Below are 15,134 nucleotides of genomic sequence, written 5' to 3' on the forward strand. Positions count from 1 at the left end.
CCATGCTGGCCTCCTTTGACTCCTCCCAGGCCATTGTTTCCAAACCTGCCACTCACCCTTTCCCCTGTTTTAATAGCAAACGTTTTGAAGGGTGGCACTTTGGTCTAACCATGGGTAGGCAAACTAAGGCCCGGGGGCCAGATCTGGCCCAATCGCTGTCTAAATCCGGCCCACGGACGGTCTGGGAAATCAGCGTGTTTTTACATGAGTAGAATGTGTCCTTTTATTTAAAATGCATCTCTGGGTTATTTGTGGGGCATAGGAATTCATTCTCCCCCCCCCCCCCAGATAGATAGATAGATAGATAGATAGATAGATAGATAGATAGATAGATAGATAGATAGATAGATAGATAGTCCGGCCCTCCACAATGTCTGAGGGACAGTGGACCGGTCCCTGCTGTAAAAGTTTGCTGACCTCTTGGGCTTGCCAATCAGAAGGTTGGCGGTTCGAATCCCCGCAACGGGATGAGCTCCTGTTGCTCTGTCTCAGCTTCTGCCAACCTAGCAGTTCAAAAGCATACCAGTCCAAGTAGATAAATAGGTACAGCCACGGCGGGAAGGTAAACGGCATTTCTATGCACTCTGGTTTCCGTCATGATGTTCCGATGCGCCAGAAGTGGTTTAGTCCTGCTGACCACATGACCCGGAAAGATGTCTGTGTACAAACGCCGGCTCCCTCGGCCTGAAAGCGAGATGAGCTCCGCAACCCCATGGTCACCTTTGACTGGACTTAACTGTCCAGGGGTCCTTTACCTTTTTTTTAACCTAAAAGCAAAAGTTAGCTGTGCTAGCTCTGTCCTGCGAAACCCAATCCCTGAGCAAAACAAAATCCTGGGAACATTTGTGAATACCCTAATACTGTTCAGAGCACAAACCATCCTGAATGTGCAATGAAAATGCAATGTGCAATGAAAAAGAACTCTGTAGGGGCCCCAGATCATGGGGGGGGGACATCCCATCTCTGTACAGTCCTTTAAGGAAGTAATGTCATTTCTTGGCAAGGAACCCAAACAGACATCTATAACAAGCGTCTCTGTTTTATTATTCTGTCTCAGAGACTGGTTTACGACATTGGGTGAAGCAACTGCTTCTTCATCCACCTTTACTGGAAAGAAACGGAGCCGCAGTGGATTCCTAGTAACCACAATTGCAGCAGCTTGCAAATAATTGCTGGGATGGTTCTTATCTGAGGTGTTTCTCAGGTGAAAGGAGGTGAGTGATGCTCTATGAAGCACACCTGGTTTGGGTCCTTTAATCAAGGCTCAGCTGGGTCACAGGTACACCTACATCTGAAACACTTCAAACCTGCGAGCGATGTCTGAAGACAGCGCGTAATCTCTGGCAAATCTCGCTCATTACTAGAGTTATTATGTCCCTCCTTATGGTAGTCAGGGCCCTATCCAGCATTTGGAGTGGAACCAATCTGGCAGGGGAAGATCTGGGCCCTAAATCCCAAATTGGAGGGCGGGGGGGGGGGTGCATATGCATTTTAATTAGGGTTTATAACATTCTCTCTTTCTTGCCATCCCCCAACTGCATTGGTGAGTCCTATGTCTAGACTGGAGAAGAGAAGGCCGATAGCTAGCATGAAAGGCATCTTCAGATATCTGAAGGGCTGCCACCAGGAAGATGGAACAAGCTTGTTTTCTACTGCTATGGAGGGTAGGACCCAAACTAATGTATTCAAATTATGTTGTTGTCGTTTAGTCGATCAGTTGTGTCTGACTCTTCGTGACCCCATGGACCAGAGCACGCCAGGCACTCCTGTCTTCCACTGCCTCCCGCCGTTTGGTCAGACTCATGTTGGTAGCTTCGAGAACACTGTCCAACCATCTCGTCCTCTGCCGTCCCCTTCTCCTTGTGCCCTCCATCTTACCCAACATCAGAGGTTTTTTCCAGAGACTCTTCTCTTCTCGTGAGGTGGCCAAAATATTGGAGCCTCAGCTTCAGGATCTGTCCTTCCGGTGAGCACTCAGGGCTGATTTCCTTCAGAATGGATATAGGTTTGATCTTCTTGCAGTCCACGGGACTCTCAAGAGTCTCCTCCAGCACCACAATTCAAAAGCGTCAATTCTCCGGCGATCAGTCTTCTTTATGGTCCAGCTCTCACTTCCATACATCACTACTGGGAAGAATAGGCATATCAGCTCAATATCAGGAAGAACTTTTGGGGAGGTAAGAGCTGTTTGACAATGGAATGGACAGCCTCAGAAGGTGGCAGGCTCTCCTGCATTAGAGGTTTTTAAACAGAGGTTGGATGGACATCTACCAGGGGTTCTTTAGATGTGATTCCTGTATTGCAGGGGGTTGGGCTAGACGACCCTAGGGGTCCCAATTCTACAATCCAATGATTATATGATAATCAGGGTTTAAATTAGACATATGGTCAGGGTGTGATTGGCCACAGTGCCAGCAGGAAATGGTGAGGTGGTTTAGGTGACTTTCCAATGCCACACATCACCACTGCTTACCAATTGGGCAGCGGTGAGGCAGAAGGAAGTTAGGCACATTGCAAGCACGGCAGCAGGAGCACCAAATTGAAGCCAGGTATGCAATGCCTGGAAGGGGGTGGCGCTGTGGGTTAAACCACAGAGCCTAGGGCTTGCCGATCAGAAGGTCAGTGGTTTGAATCCCCGCGACGGGGTGAGCTCCCGTTGCTCGGTCCCTGCTCCTGCCCACCTAGCAGTTCAAAAGCACGTCCAAGTGCAAGTAGATAAATAGGTCCTGCTCCGGCGGGAAGGTAAACGGTGTTTCCGTGCGCTGCTCTGGTTCACCAGAAGCGGCATAGTCATGCTGGCCACATGACCTGGAAGCTGTCTGAGGACAAACGCCGGCTCCCTCGGCCAATAAATGAGAGCCGCAACCCCAGAATCGTCCATGACTGGACTTAACTGTCAGGGGTCCCTTTACCTTTTATGCAATGCCACCCCACCAGTGGCTATGGAAAAGGAGGAGATGCACAAAGACAGCTCATGCATCTCCTTCACCAGCTTCACTTAACGTGTGACCCCTGTAACAATCCCTGGTAACGAGCCGGCTGACCAGCAGTAAGAAGACTGCTGTTCAAGATAGTTTTATTTACAGAAACAAACGTCCGGAGCTTCGCACATCCTCTCAGCAACGATAGATGCTCTGGTCTGAATCAGAAGAAGAACAGTGCCAGAACCTCGCCTTTCTCACCCTCTTCTTCTGCTCTTCTCGGAGCCTTTCCCAGAGCCGGGTGTAAGGACTGAGAGTCTGGATGGACAGAGTTTCTGAGCCTATCTTATTTATTTGGAACCCAGCTTCGCCATGGCTGCCTTCCAACTCTCTCTTCATCCGAGCTAGCAGTGTCTGGCCGGGAAAGGAGGGGTGGCGGGCTGTCAGCTCTGAAACTGAACAACCCTGAAATTTCAGATTCCCCCCCCCAAAAAAAAAACTGATTCCAAAGTTTAGTGCTAGTTTTGTGCTGTTTTGCGCCACAAAACCCATGTTTTGTGCCGCCCCCCAAACTAGGTAATTGTCACTCGAACCAGGGTCACAAGTAAATGTCTGAAAACCCAACCTTGTCAGATTGCCTCCAAAGCGGTGTCAAAGTGGTGTGCTGGTTTGATGCCGCTTTGTTCCGCAAACCCTACTTTCTGCACCCTCAAAAAAACTGAGTGATTGACAGCCAACCAAGGGCCATAGATATACCCCCAAATCCAGCCTTACCTGATTGACTCCAAACCGGTGCCAAAGTAGAGTGTTGCTTTAGTGCAGTTGTGTTCCGCAGACCCCATTTTCTGTTCTGCCCCCCCCCCCCAACTGAGTAATTGACTCTCAAACCGGGGGCCGTAGGTACACCACCAAACCAAACCCTTTCCGATTATGTTATTGCTTGTGATGGAGTCAGGGCACTTTGATTCAGGTTCATGACTAAGCCGTGCCTCTGAAGGCATTCGACTGTTGTTTGTGTGTCCCAATTATACTGTTTTGTCTCAAAGTTTAGTCAAATAAATAATAACAATAAATTTTATTTATACCCCGCCCTCCCCAGCCAAGACCAGGCTCAGGGCGGCTAACACCAGGTATAATAACAATTGATTAAAATACAACTTTCCCAGTAGTGATGTATGAAAGTGAGAGCTGGACCATCAAGAAAGCTGATCGCCGAAGAATTGATGCTTTTGAATTATGGTGCTGGAGGAGACTCTTGAGAGTCCCATGGACTGCAAGAAGATCAAACCTATCCATTCTCAAAGAAATCAGCCCTGAGTGCTCACTGGAAGGACAGATCCTGAAGCTGAGGCTCCAGTACTTTGGCCACCTCATGAGAAGAGAAGACTCCCTGGAAAAGACCCTGATGTTGGGAAAAATGGAGGGCACAAGGAGAAGGGGACGACAGAGGATGAGATGGTTGGACAGTGTTCTCGAAGCGACTGGTATGAGTTTGGCCAAACTGCGGGAGGCAGTGGAGGATAGGGGTGCCTGGCGTGCTCTGGTCCATGGGGTCACGAAGAGTCGGACATGACTAAACAACAACAACGAAGGTGGCCCTAGTCTCAATACCATTTTCACCTGCAAAAATTTTAAGGCAGACGTACTGCTTCCTTTCCAATCAGTGCACAGCCTGTAACTTCTTGCTGAAATCATCCTTCTCATCTCACTTTTGTTGCATTATAGAGTTCGCCCACTAGATGGCAGTGATGTGTTATCATTGAGGAAGCACCACAGAGCATCTAGGATGTATTGCTGTGATCTCTCTCTCTCTCTCTCTATCTCCATGTTTTAAGTGTGTTTTACGTGCAATATACAATGTGACACTAGATGGCAATGGTGAGCCGTATGGAAAATTCAACGTATTTTTAAAAGCATTTCCAGAACTTTTTTTTAATATGTGTGTAGATTCCACTACACACGGGTGGCGCTGTGGGTTAAACCACAGAGCCTAGGGCTTGCTGATCAGAAGGTCGGCGGTTCGAATCCCCGTGACGGGGTGAGCTCCCGTTGCTCTTTCCCTGCTCCTGCCAACCTCGCAGTTCAAAAGCACGTCAAAGTGCAAGTAGATAAATAGGTACCGCTCCAGTGGGAAGGTAAACGGCGTTGCTGTGTGCTGCTCTGGTTCGCCAGAAGCGGCTTCTTCATGCTGGCCACATGAACCGGAAGCTGTATGCCAGCTCCCTCGGCCAGTAAAGCGAGATGAGCACCGCAACCCCAGAGTCGGACACGACTGGACCTAATGGTCAGGGGTCCCTTTACCTTTACCTAGATTCCACTTAGGTGTATATGTTGGCATCTGGAAAGTATGTATCCATTTGTAAACTTTTGGAATTCAGAAATAAAACTATAAAAAGTACTGTCCACCCTGACCAGCCGCTGCTTTCCAGGGTTTCATGCAGAGAGTCTTTCCTATGGATATGTTGAGGTTCCTTTAATTGCTGTTAAGGAAAACCTTCCTTTGCTTCGCTGCAGGGAAGCTCTGCCAGATTGACGCTGAACTCTGTGCTGTCTGTATGCTGTGAGTTGTACTTGCTTTGCATTTGAGGCCTGCGCCTTCTATTAGGGAACTATAGTCTCTGCCATACAGTGGTACCTTGGTTCTCAAACGCCTTGGTAAGTGTTCTGGTTTGTGAACTTCTTTCGGAAGCCAAACTTGCTCCAGTTGGAGTGTTACGCTTCCGATTTGAGTGTCACGCTGAGGTCTAAAGAAGTGTGCATGCACACGAAAGCTCATACCAAGAACAAACTTAGTTGGTCTCTAAGGTGCTACTGGAAGGAATTTTTTATTTTTTATTTTGTTTTTTCCCTATTTATTTTGCGTTTTTGTTTTTACGGCTCTTTTCGTTTTGTTTTTGTGACTGTGTGGAACCCAGTTCAGCTACTGATTGATTGATTGACTGATTGATTGTGTGGCGGCAGTACATTGATTATTGCTTTCATTTTATAGATCAGTGATCCCGTTAGATAGTAAAATTAATGTTAAATTGCTGTTTCAGGTTTTTTTTTTAAGTCTGGAACGGATTAATCCGTTTCGCACTACTTTCTATGGGAAAGCGTGCCTTTGTTTTGGAACGCTTTGGTTTTGGAACAGATTTCCACAACAGATTAAGTTTGAGAACCAAGGTGCCTGCATGTAGTTTATTTCGTGAAGCTGCCTTAATGCTTTGGGCCTGTCAGTAAAGGACTGAATTGACTGAAGAGTTGGAGTCAGACTGAATTTCTTCCAGCACAAAACTGCACTGCTATGAACCTGCACACTGAGGAAGCTGCACGCCTTTGAAGTTTTTCATTGTGTTTTGCATTCAGGAGCTGCCACCTGTTGGCTATAGCATAAAAATACATTATTTTGCAGGCTTCTCCACCCACTCCACCTATTTTTTTAACAGGGTTCCTTCTGGGCTAGCATTGCGCTTGGGATCAGGAACACTGGAAGGAGAAGTTTCACTTCCAAAGGATCCTCCACAGGCTTCTCCACCCACTGAACAGAACACAGGGGCACACTGTCTCTGGTACACATGCACAAGTGTGGAAGGGTGTGTGCATAGCTCAGTGGGTAAAGCATGAGGCTCCTAATCCCAGGATCATGGTTCAAGCTCTATATTGGGCGGAAGGTTCCTACATACCAGGGGGTTGGACTAGATGACCCTCATGGTCCCTTCCCACTCCGCAACTCTATGTTGACTCTTACAGCTCAACTACTTCAGTATACGTATGGATGGTACTGTTGAGTGGTTTACAGTTTAAAGTTCATTACTGTTCCACAGAAATGTGTATCTCTTTAAAAGAAAGAAGGAAATGAAATGACCTAGTTTTGCAGCTGTGGGGCAGTACAGCAGGTGATGTTAAGTTTGTATTGATTTAAGGCGTATCCTGGGTGGTGGGTCATGTTTCTGTAGCGTTCTTGTAGTTAATGTAACTTACGTTATTTTTCTTTAATTAAAACAACTCCTAATTATACTTTGCAGTCTCCTCAGAATGCCTTTTTCTGCGCAGTTACTCATTTTAAATACGCCAACAGGTACACCCAGGGCTCATCAACAGTTGCCTTTCCTCTGCTCAGACCACAGTTTAAAACTCCATGTCCAATCACCCTCCATCTATCTATCCATCTATCTATCTATCTATCTATCTATCTATCTATCTATCTATGCATGCTCAGAATCTTTCCACGTGAAAACCAACTCTTTAAAGCTCAGTCGGAGCTAACATCGATCCGTGGAAAACGTAGATTGACATTTGCTCTGATTCACCTTCAAACGGCGGAGGGCAAGAACTCCCCAAGAGTCTCGGAGGAAGATACCTCTCATTTTGGCACTAGATCTGGCCTCTAGTCCTTGAGGAGCTCAAAAACAACTGGAGGTCTAACAAAAGGGACTTGGCTGCCACCAGCGCTAGTTCATAACCACTCCTCTCATCTCCATAAACACCCCCACCTTCCTCTTTTAGGCACACAGAAACAGGAGCTGCTCAATTTTTCTCCTCCTAAAAATGCTCAATTTCTCATCGCTTCGTACAGCTTTCAGTCCCATCCTCTGAATGGACTTACGATGAACGACCCAGATCTGTGTGTCTTAAGGAGGAGTCTTCCACGCAGCAGGCGAAAGGGGGCTGCGAATGGCTCCAAAAGAAACCTGGAGCTCTTTCTTCAGACTCTTTCTTTGCTTTCTTCTCTCACTGGTAAGTCGTCCGAGGCTTGATAAGGTGATATGCGCGTGTTTTTGCAGGAAAAGACGTTTGTGTAGAAAGAAGGGCTCTCAGTCTGCTGGAGCGGCCTCACAATGCTACAATACGAGCAGGGAGTAAACAGCAGACGAGATGAAGCCAGGAGACTGAAAGGCCACAGTGCTACTTGCTTCGCAAGCAAGCAAGCAAGTGCATTTTAGGGTTGCAACACAGTGAGATGCCTCGGTTTTCTTCCTCTCAAATTGGAGGTGTAGGGATTGAATCTTCTTTGCAGGAGATTTCATTTCAGCTTTAGCTGCGGAAAGCTGGTCCCGCAAGCGATCCTTCAAAGACTCAGTCCTGGGTTGATTCTTGAAGGCAAATGTCTAACAAAATATTTGTTAGTAAAAATAATGAATAAATCCACACATTTGGCAAAGCTTTAAATCGGTGATTCTGAGAGATTCCATCCTTTGGCCCTTTCTTTGACTTTGTGTCTCCCTTTTCCTTCCTCCTTTTCCAACTCCCTGAACTTTTTAAGGTACTGCAAGTTTCAGAATACAGAATCCTCACCAGGAGAAGTTGAACGGGATCCTGGGAGGCTCTGTGTTGCTCCCTGTAAGTATTCCCCCTGTGGAAACAGTGAAGACGATCGAGTGGGATTTCCAGGGGGAAAATGGTTTGATATTTCAGCTGGCTGAATTGAGGGAAGGAAGACTGCAGAGGCCCAATCCAAGGGACAGGTTTGGGCCAAGATTGGAGATGGCCAATGAGACCACCCTGAGGATCAAAGACTTGGAAATGGGTGACAGTGGCATATATTCCATTAGAGTGAGGTTTATTTCAAAAAAGTATGCAGATTACACCTTCCACCTCTCTGTGTATGGTAAGTAATTCTTTATTCATCTGTGTCTATTTATTGTGGAATAGAGCCTGGAAAAGGAGCCAGGCTTTTTCTCCTTCAGCAGTGATGTTGCTGGGTAGTTGCTGACACCCATGGTGGGCACAGATGATGATGATGATGATAATAATAATAATAATAATAATAATAATAATAATAATAATATAAATTATTTATACCCCATCCATCTGGGCGGGTGTCCCCAGCCACTCTGAGTGGCTCCCAACAGAATATTAAAACTGCGAAAAATGATCAAACATTAAAAGCTTCCCTAAACAGGGCTGCCTTCAGATGTCTTCTAAATGTCATATAGTCATTTATTTCTTTGACATGTGATGGGAGGGCGTTCCACAGGACGGGCACCACCACTGAGAAGGCCCTCTGCCTGGTTCCCTGCAACCTCACTTCTCGCAGTGAGGGAACCACCAGAAAGCCCTTGGAGATGGACCTCAGTGTCCGGGCTGAACGATGGGGGTGGAGGCGCTCCTTTAGGTATACTGTGTCAAGGTCAGCACCCAACATGAAAGATACTTGGAGTCCAGTGTGATTTTCATGCTCTTTATTCAGCTCATAGTAGTGAGGAATGCAGTTCCCCCAAAACGTTTGCTTTATATACACTATTTACACAATGGGCCCCACGTGATTGGCTAATTCCGGGATACTCCTGTATGCCAATCAGAGTGCGGATTCAGTTCCACCTGGAGCTGGATTGGGTGGCTCCTGCAGACCAATCAGACTGCTGCAATCTCAATCCTATTGTTCTGGGACCAGTCAGACTGCTGCAATCTCAATCCTATTGTTCTGGGACCAGTCAGACTGCTGCAATCTCAATCCTATTGTTCTAGGACCAATCAGACTGCTGCAGTTTGGATCCTATTCAGCTCAGTACATAACACCCCTCCCCTCTAAGTTCCAGTCCTGCCTGGGAGGTTGCATCCATAGTCCTCAAGGTACGCTGGCCGCCTACGTGTGCGTTGCGGCCTGGGCTGTTCCCTGGTCAGGGGTTCTGGTTCTGGCTCGTGTTCCGAGGCTGCTGGTTGTGATGGGGCTGTTTGGTCTGGCGCAACCAGCTCGCTCTGTCGTGGCTCTGGTTCCGGTGCCCTTTCGGCCTCACGGGTCCTCTCAGTATTTACTGATTCTGCCTCCCCTGCCGGCCCCTCCTGCTCTACAGGTCTCAATGCCCCACTGTTCCCTTGGGACTCCTTTGATCTGTCCTCCTCCTGGTTTTCTCCTGGGAATCGTCGCCGTAGCTGGTCGCAGTGGCGGCGCCAGCATTGCCCCCCCTCTGTTAGCACCTCGTATGACACAGGGCCCGTCACCCTGGTGACTGTGGCGGGTACCCATGCCGGGCCTGCCCCAAAATTCTTTGCGTACACTGGATCCTGGGCCACAAAGGTCCGGGGGTTCCTGCCTTCACCCACCACTACCTCATCCTGAGCTCTGTCGGGGTGGAGGCGGTCCAGTCTGATTGCGAGGCGCCGGCCCATTAGTAGTTCAGCGGGGCTCCGGCCAGTCGTTGAGCTGGGGGTGCTGTGCTGTGCTAGAAGGAATGTGGCAAGGCGGTACTCCCAGTCCCCTTGCGTCATGCGGCGTAGGGTGTCCTTGGTGGTCCGCACCATGCGCTCTGCTTGGCCATTGGTGGCAGGGTGGAATGGCGCTGAGCGGATGTGGCGGATGGCATTCTGCGCTGTGAAGGTCTGGAATTCGTCTGACGTAAATGCGGTTCCGTTGTCTGAGACGAGAGTGTCAGGGAGTCCATGGGTTGCAAACAGCCTGCGTAGTACCCGGATGGCTGCGGACGTAGATGTGGATGGTACCAGTGCGACTTCCAGCCATTTGGTGTAGGAGTCCACCACTATGAAGAATGTTTTCCCCTGGAAGGGGCCCGCAAAATCCATGTGCAGGCGTGACCATGGTGCTCGGGCGGACTCCCAGGACTGCACTGGGGACCTTGGGGGATCTGGGCGGGATTCTTGGCAGGCCTGGCAGTGTTTGACCCAGGTATCTATCTCTCCGTCAATCCCTGGCCACCATACATAACTCCTGGCGAGGGCCTTCATTCTCACTACCCCTGGGTGTGTCTCGTGTAGGGCTGCCAGGACCCTTTTGCGAAGGGGCTCAGGAACGACGACCCTGCTTCCCCATAACAGGCACCCCTTGTGGGCCGACAGTTCATGTTTACGGGTTGTGTAGCCAGCGAATTCTGGCCCGGGGCTACTGCTGGGCCATCCCCTCCACACCCAGTCCAGGACCCGGGAGATGACCCTATCTTTCTTGGAATGGTGTGCAACTTCTTGTGCCTGAATAGGGCGGTCGGGAAGCAGCTCCAGGCTCATAACCTCTTGTGCGGGTGCTGGGTCGGGGCATGTTTCTGGTAGGGGTAGCCTGCTGAGGGCGTCTGCGTGGCCCATCGCTTTCCCCGGGCGATGAATCAGTGCATACTGGTAGCCGGCAAGGAAAATTGACCACCTGAGGACGCGAGGAGACAGCACTTGGGGGGTCTGCTTTTCGGGGGCAAACAAACCAAGCAACGGCTTGTGATCAGTCACCACGGTAAAGGGCCGTCCGTACAAGAAATCATGGAATTTTTTTACTCCCTTCACGATTGCCAGACCTTCCTTGTCGATTTGCGAGTAGTTCCGCTCGGCTGCGGTGAGTGTCTGGGAAAAGTATGCCACTGGCACCTCTCTTCCATCTGGGAGTTGGTGTCCAAGGACAGCGCCGATGCCGTAGGGTGAGGCGTCGCATGCTAGCACCACCGGCAGCCTCTCGTCGAAGTGTGCCAAGACCGAGTTTGAGACGAGCAAGTCCTTGACTGCCTGGAATGCGGCCTCCTGGCGCTGGCCCCACACCCAAGGGGCCCGCTTGTCCAGGAGTCTGTGTAGGGGCTCTGCTACTGCTGCCTTATGGGGAAGGAAGGCATGGTAAAAGTTCAATAGCCCCAAGAAGGCCTGAAGTTCAGTCTTGCCCTTGGGCGCTGGGGCATCACAAATGGCCCGTACCTTGTCCCTAGTCAGGTGGACCCCTTCTGCATCCACCATAAATCCCAGAAAGTCCACCTGAGGCACTCCTAGTAGACACTTTTCCCGCTTCACCTTGAGACCCGCCGTCTGGAAACGGTGCAGAACGGTACGAAGGCGGTCCTCAAACTCCTCTGCTGTGGGCCCGGCAATCAACACATCATCGAAGAAGGGGGTGACGCCAGGAATCCCTTTAAGCAGCGAGTCCATTAGATTCTGGAATATGCCTGGTGCCACGCTGACACCGAATTGCAGCCGCTTTACCTTGAACGCTCCCCTGTGCGTCACAATCGTCTGTGCCTCTGCTGTGGCTTCATCTACTGGCAGCTGTTGATAGGCTTGGGCCAAGTCCAGCTTGCCAAAAAATTTTGACCCAGCCAGGGTGGCGAGGACATGGCTGACCACTGGCACTGGGTATGCATGGGCCATGAGGGCCTTGTTTATGGTACATTTGTAGTCTGCGCAGATGCGGACCGAACCATTAGGCTTGACGGGTGTGACGATCGGGGTTTCCCAGGTGGCATTAGGCACAGGCTCCAGCACTCCTTGCTCCACGAGCCGGTCCAATTCCTCGTCTATACGGGGTTTCAGGGCGAACGGGACCCGGTGGGCCTTGAGCCTGACAGGTCGTACTGCGGGGTCCAGCTGTAGGGCAATGGGGGGGCCCGTATACTGTCCCAATTTCCCATCGAAAACTGCCGGAAACTCCTTGCATATGGCGTCCACATCCACTTGTAAGCTAGTGCGGTTCACCCCGGTGACGGCTAGCCCCAGTGGTCCAAACCATGCCAATCCCAGTAAGCTAACGTAGGAGCCCTTGACCACGAGCAAGTCCAGTTGCCGCGTCCGCCCTCGATATTGCACCCTGAAGGTCCCCACCCCCATTGTGGGGACCTTACGTTTCTGGAAGTCCCGGAGGGTGAATGGGGCCGGCCTGAGTTTGGGACCCCCACTAGGGCACAGTTTCCTTAAAGTCCGTGCCGAGATTATGGATAGGGTTGAACCTGTGTCCAGCTCCATGCGGCACGGGGCCCCCTCTATCTGTACCTCTACATAAATTTTCTCTATGTTGGGGTGGGGCAACTGGTATACCTGGTAGTCCGTGGTCTCTGTCGAGTTGCCTTGGTGCGTTGGGCCCCAGGACCTGGGGCTCTTGGGGCGGTCATCTGATGCCTGGCGTCGGATGGGCCGAGCCCGACACACCCGGGCGATGTGGCCTGATTTTCTGCACTGCCTGCACTCGGCATTGCGGAAACGGCAGGTCCTCCTCTCGTGATTCTCCCCGCAGCTTGCGCAGTTCCCTCCTTCTGGTCGAGGCAGCTTTGGTGTGTGCACGGCTTGAGTGTGCCGCTGTACTCTGTGCACCTCCTCCCTGTCTAATCCTGAATCGTCGATGAGGTCCTCGTGGTGGACCCTTGGTTGGGACGGCACGCTCGGCCGTGCCTCTTGCATCGACCTCTCGGCGGCTTCTGTTGCCAGGGCCTCCTCCAGAGCGACCTGGAACGTTAGGTCCTTCTTGGCATAGAGGCGTCGTTGCAGCTTCTCGTCCCTCAGGCCACCGACGAGGCGGTCACGCAGCATGTTCTCCAACTCTGAGAAGTTGCAGAACCGAGCGGCTTGGCGGAGGGAGGTCACAAACCCCGTTATGGTTTCCCCAGGGGCTTGCCGCTTTGCATAGAAGGCATTTCGACGAGCCACCACCGAGGGCTGTGGCGAGAAGTGCCCCTTCAGCCGTTCCACTATTGTTTTGTAAGGAACGGTAGTGACATCATCAGGCGCAAGGAGAGCCCGGGCGATTTCGAATGTCTCCTCTCCGCAGACGCTGAAGAATATCGCCCTCTTCTTGGCATCGTTGGTGACCCCTTTAGCTTCTAGAAGAAAGGTGAAACGGGTGGCGTATCCTTCCCAGTCTCCTGATGCTGGGTTGAATGGCGAGAAGCTGCTGTCCGTTGCCATCTTGAGTTCCTTGGGACCCGGAGCTGAAGCCTGGATACACGGTGCGAGGCAGCTGTGCGGCAGGTGGCGTTGCTGCGGTGCTGTGTGTGGCAGTCAGCTCAGCGGGATCCCACCTTCGTCGCCAGTGAAAGATACTCGGAGTCCAGTGTGATTTTCATGCTCTTTATTCAGCTCATAGTAGTGAGGAATGCAGTTCCCCCAAAACGTTTGCTTTATATACACTATTTACACAATGGGCCCCACGTGATTGGCTAATTCCGGGATACTCCTGTATGCCAATCAGAGTGCGGATTCAGTTCCACCTGGAGCTGGATTGGGTGGCTCCTGCAGACCAATCAGACTGCTGCAATCTCAATCCTATTGTTCTGGGACCAGTCAGACTGCTGCAATCTCAATCCTATTGTTCTGGGACCAGTCAGACTGCTGCAATCTCAATCCTATTGTTCTAGGACCAATCAGACTGCTGCAGTTTGGATCCTATTCAGCTCAGTACATAACACAACACTTTGAATTATGCTTGGAAACATATGAGCTTTTCATATGTTTTTTTCCCCAGAACCAGTCCCAGAACCAAAAATCCTCTCCCGAGTTGTCTCCAACAGCCCAGATGGCTGCAATGTGACCCTGCAGTGCCAGGTGCCTGGAAAGAGGGGATTCAACATCTCCTGGAAAAGAGGGGGTGCCTTCAGGGACATAGAAGATGGTTCAAAGTCATACCACCTCTCTGGCAATGGCAAGGATCTCCACTTGTTCTGGAAACTCAACTCCTCAGATCCCAACATCACCTGCCTGGTCACCAATCCAGTTGATCAGAACAGCATCTCCTCCAGCTTGCTGGACATCTGCCAAACTGAAGGTGAGCAACTTTCTATTTTATTTAGAAAACTGCAGAAACCACTTAAATAAAAAATCATTAAGTTAATCTTTAAAAGCGCATAAAATACAGTTTAAGCTGAACAGTTATTTCCTTTCTCATTATGCATTAGCTGGGGAGTTGACTGGGGAGCTACCCACCCAACACCCAACACTTCCCTTCCGTGTTAATTTCAAAATGAGGCTTATCATGGGGTCAACGAAATGGAAAGATTTTAAATTTTTCAAATGGAAATCTAGACACATTCATGAACTGGTGCAAACTTAGGAATCGGTCCTCATAACTAGCTTGCAAAATTCTAAGAGAGTTCTAACAAACTAATCAATAAACCTACAATTGGATTCAAGAAGGCTACAGAGGGGAGGTGGAAGCCGAGGTCAGTTGGGGATGATGGCATTATTCCTGCCGAAAGCCAACAGAAGAAGATGAAGAAGAGTTTGGATTTGATATCCTGCTTTATCACTACCCAAAGGAGTCTCAAAGCAGCTAACATTCTCCTTTCCCTTCCTCCCCCACAACAAACACTCTGTGAGGTGAGTGGGGCTGAGAGACTTCAGAGAAGTGTGACTAGCCCAAGGTCACCCAGCAGCTGCATGTGGAGGAGTGGAGACGCAAACCCAGTTCCCCAGATTACGAGTCTGCCGCTCTTAACCACTACACCACATTGGCTCTCAGGTGGAGTTCAGGGCGTAGTCTTATCCATTTCTTCTCTTCTCTCTCTGTCTCTCTTTATGCTAGTGGTTTACAAAGGAATCTAG

At 50.0% G+C, this 15,134-nt stretch overlaps 1 protein-coding gene across 1 annotated transcript; it reads left to right on the top strand.

Annotated features, from left to right (window-relative positions):
• Nucleotides 1-7,409: 7,409 nt before the first annotated feature.
• Nucleotides 7,410-15,134, top strand: LOC117039175 (SLAM family member 9-like). Its single transcript, XM_033136245.1, has 4 exons — nucleotides 7,410-7,640; nucleotides 8,167-8,511; nucleotides 14,059-14,358; nucleotides 15,115-15,134. Exons 1-4 carry the CDS (start codon nucleotides 7,511-7,513, stop codon nucleotides 15,132-15,134), a joined length of 795 nt encoding a protein of 264 aa, XP_032992136.1. The 5' UTR covers nucleotides 7,410-7,510.

Source organism: Lacerta agilis, chromosome 17, assembly GCF_009819535.1.
Source record: "Lacerta agilis isolate rLacAgi1 chromosome 17, rLacAgi1.pri, whole genome shotgun sequence".
Classification (NCBI taxonomy): Eukaryota; Metazoa; Chordata; class Lepidosauria; order Squamata; family Lacertidae; genus Lacerta; species Lacerta agilis.

What these genes read in the sequence shown, in the direction of transcription:
- LOC117039175 (XM_033136245.1), top strand. Translation starts at nt 7,511, where the DNA reads ATGAACGACCCAGATCTGTGTGTCTTAAGGAGGAGTCTTCCACGCAGC. An exon ending in TTTGCTTTCTTCTCTCACTG is followed by an intron (nt 7,641 to 8,166) that starts GTAAGTCGTCCG and finishes GAACTTTTTAAG; the next exon opens with GTACTGCAAGTTTCAGAATA. An exon ending in GGACATCTGCCAAACTGAAG is followed by an intron (nt 14,359 to 15,114) that starts GTGAGCAACTTT and finishes TCTTTATGCTAG; the next exon opens with TGGTTTACAAAGGAATCTAG.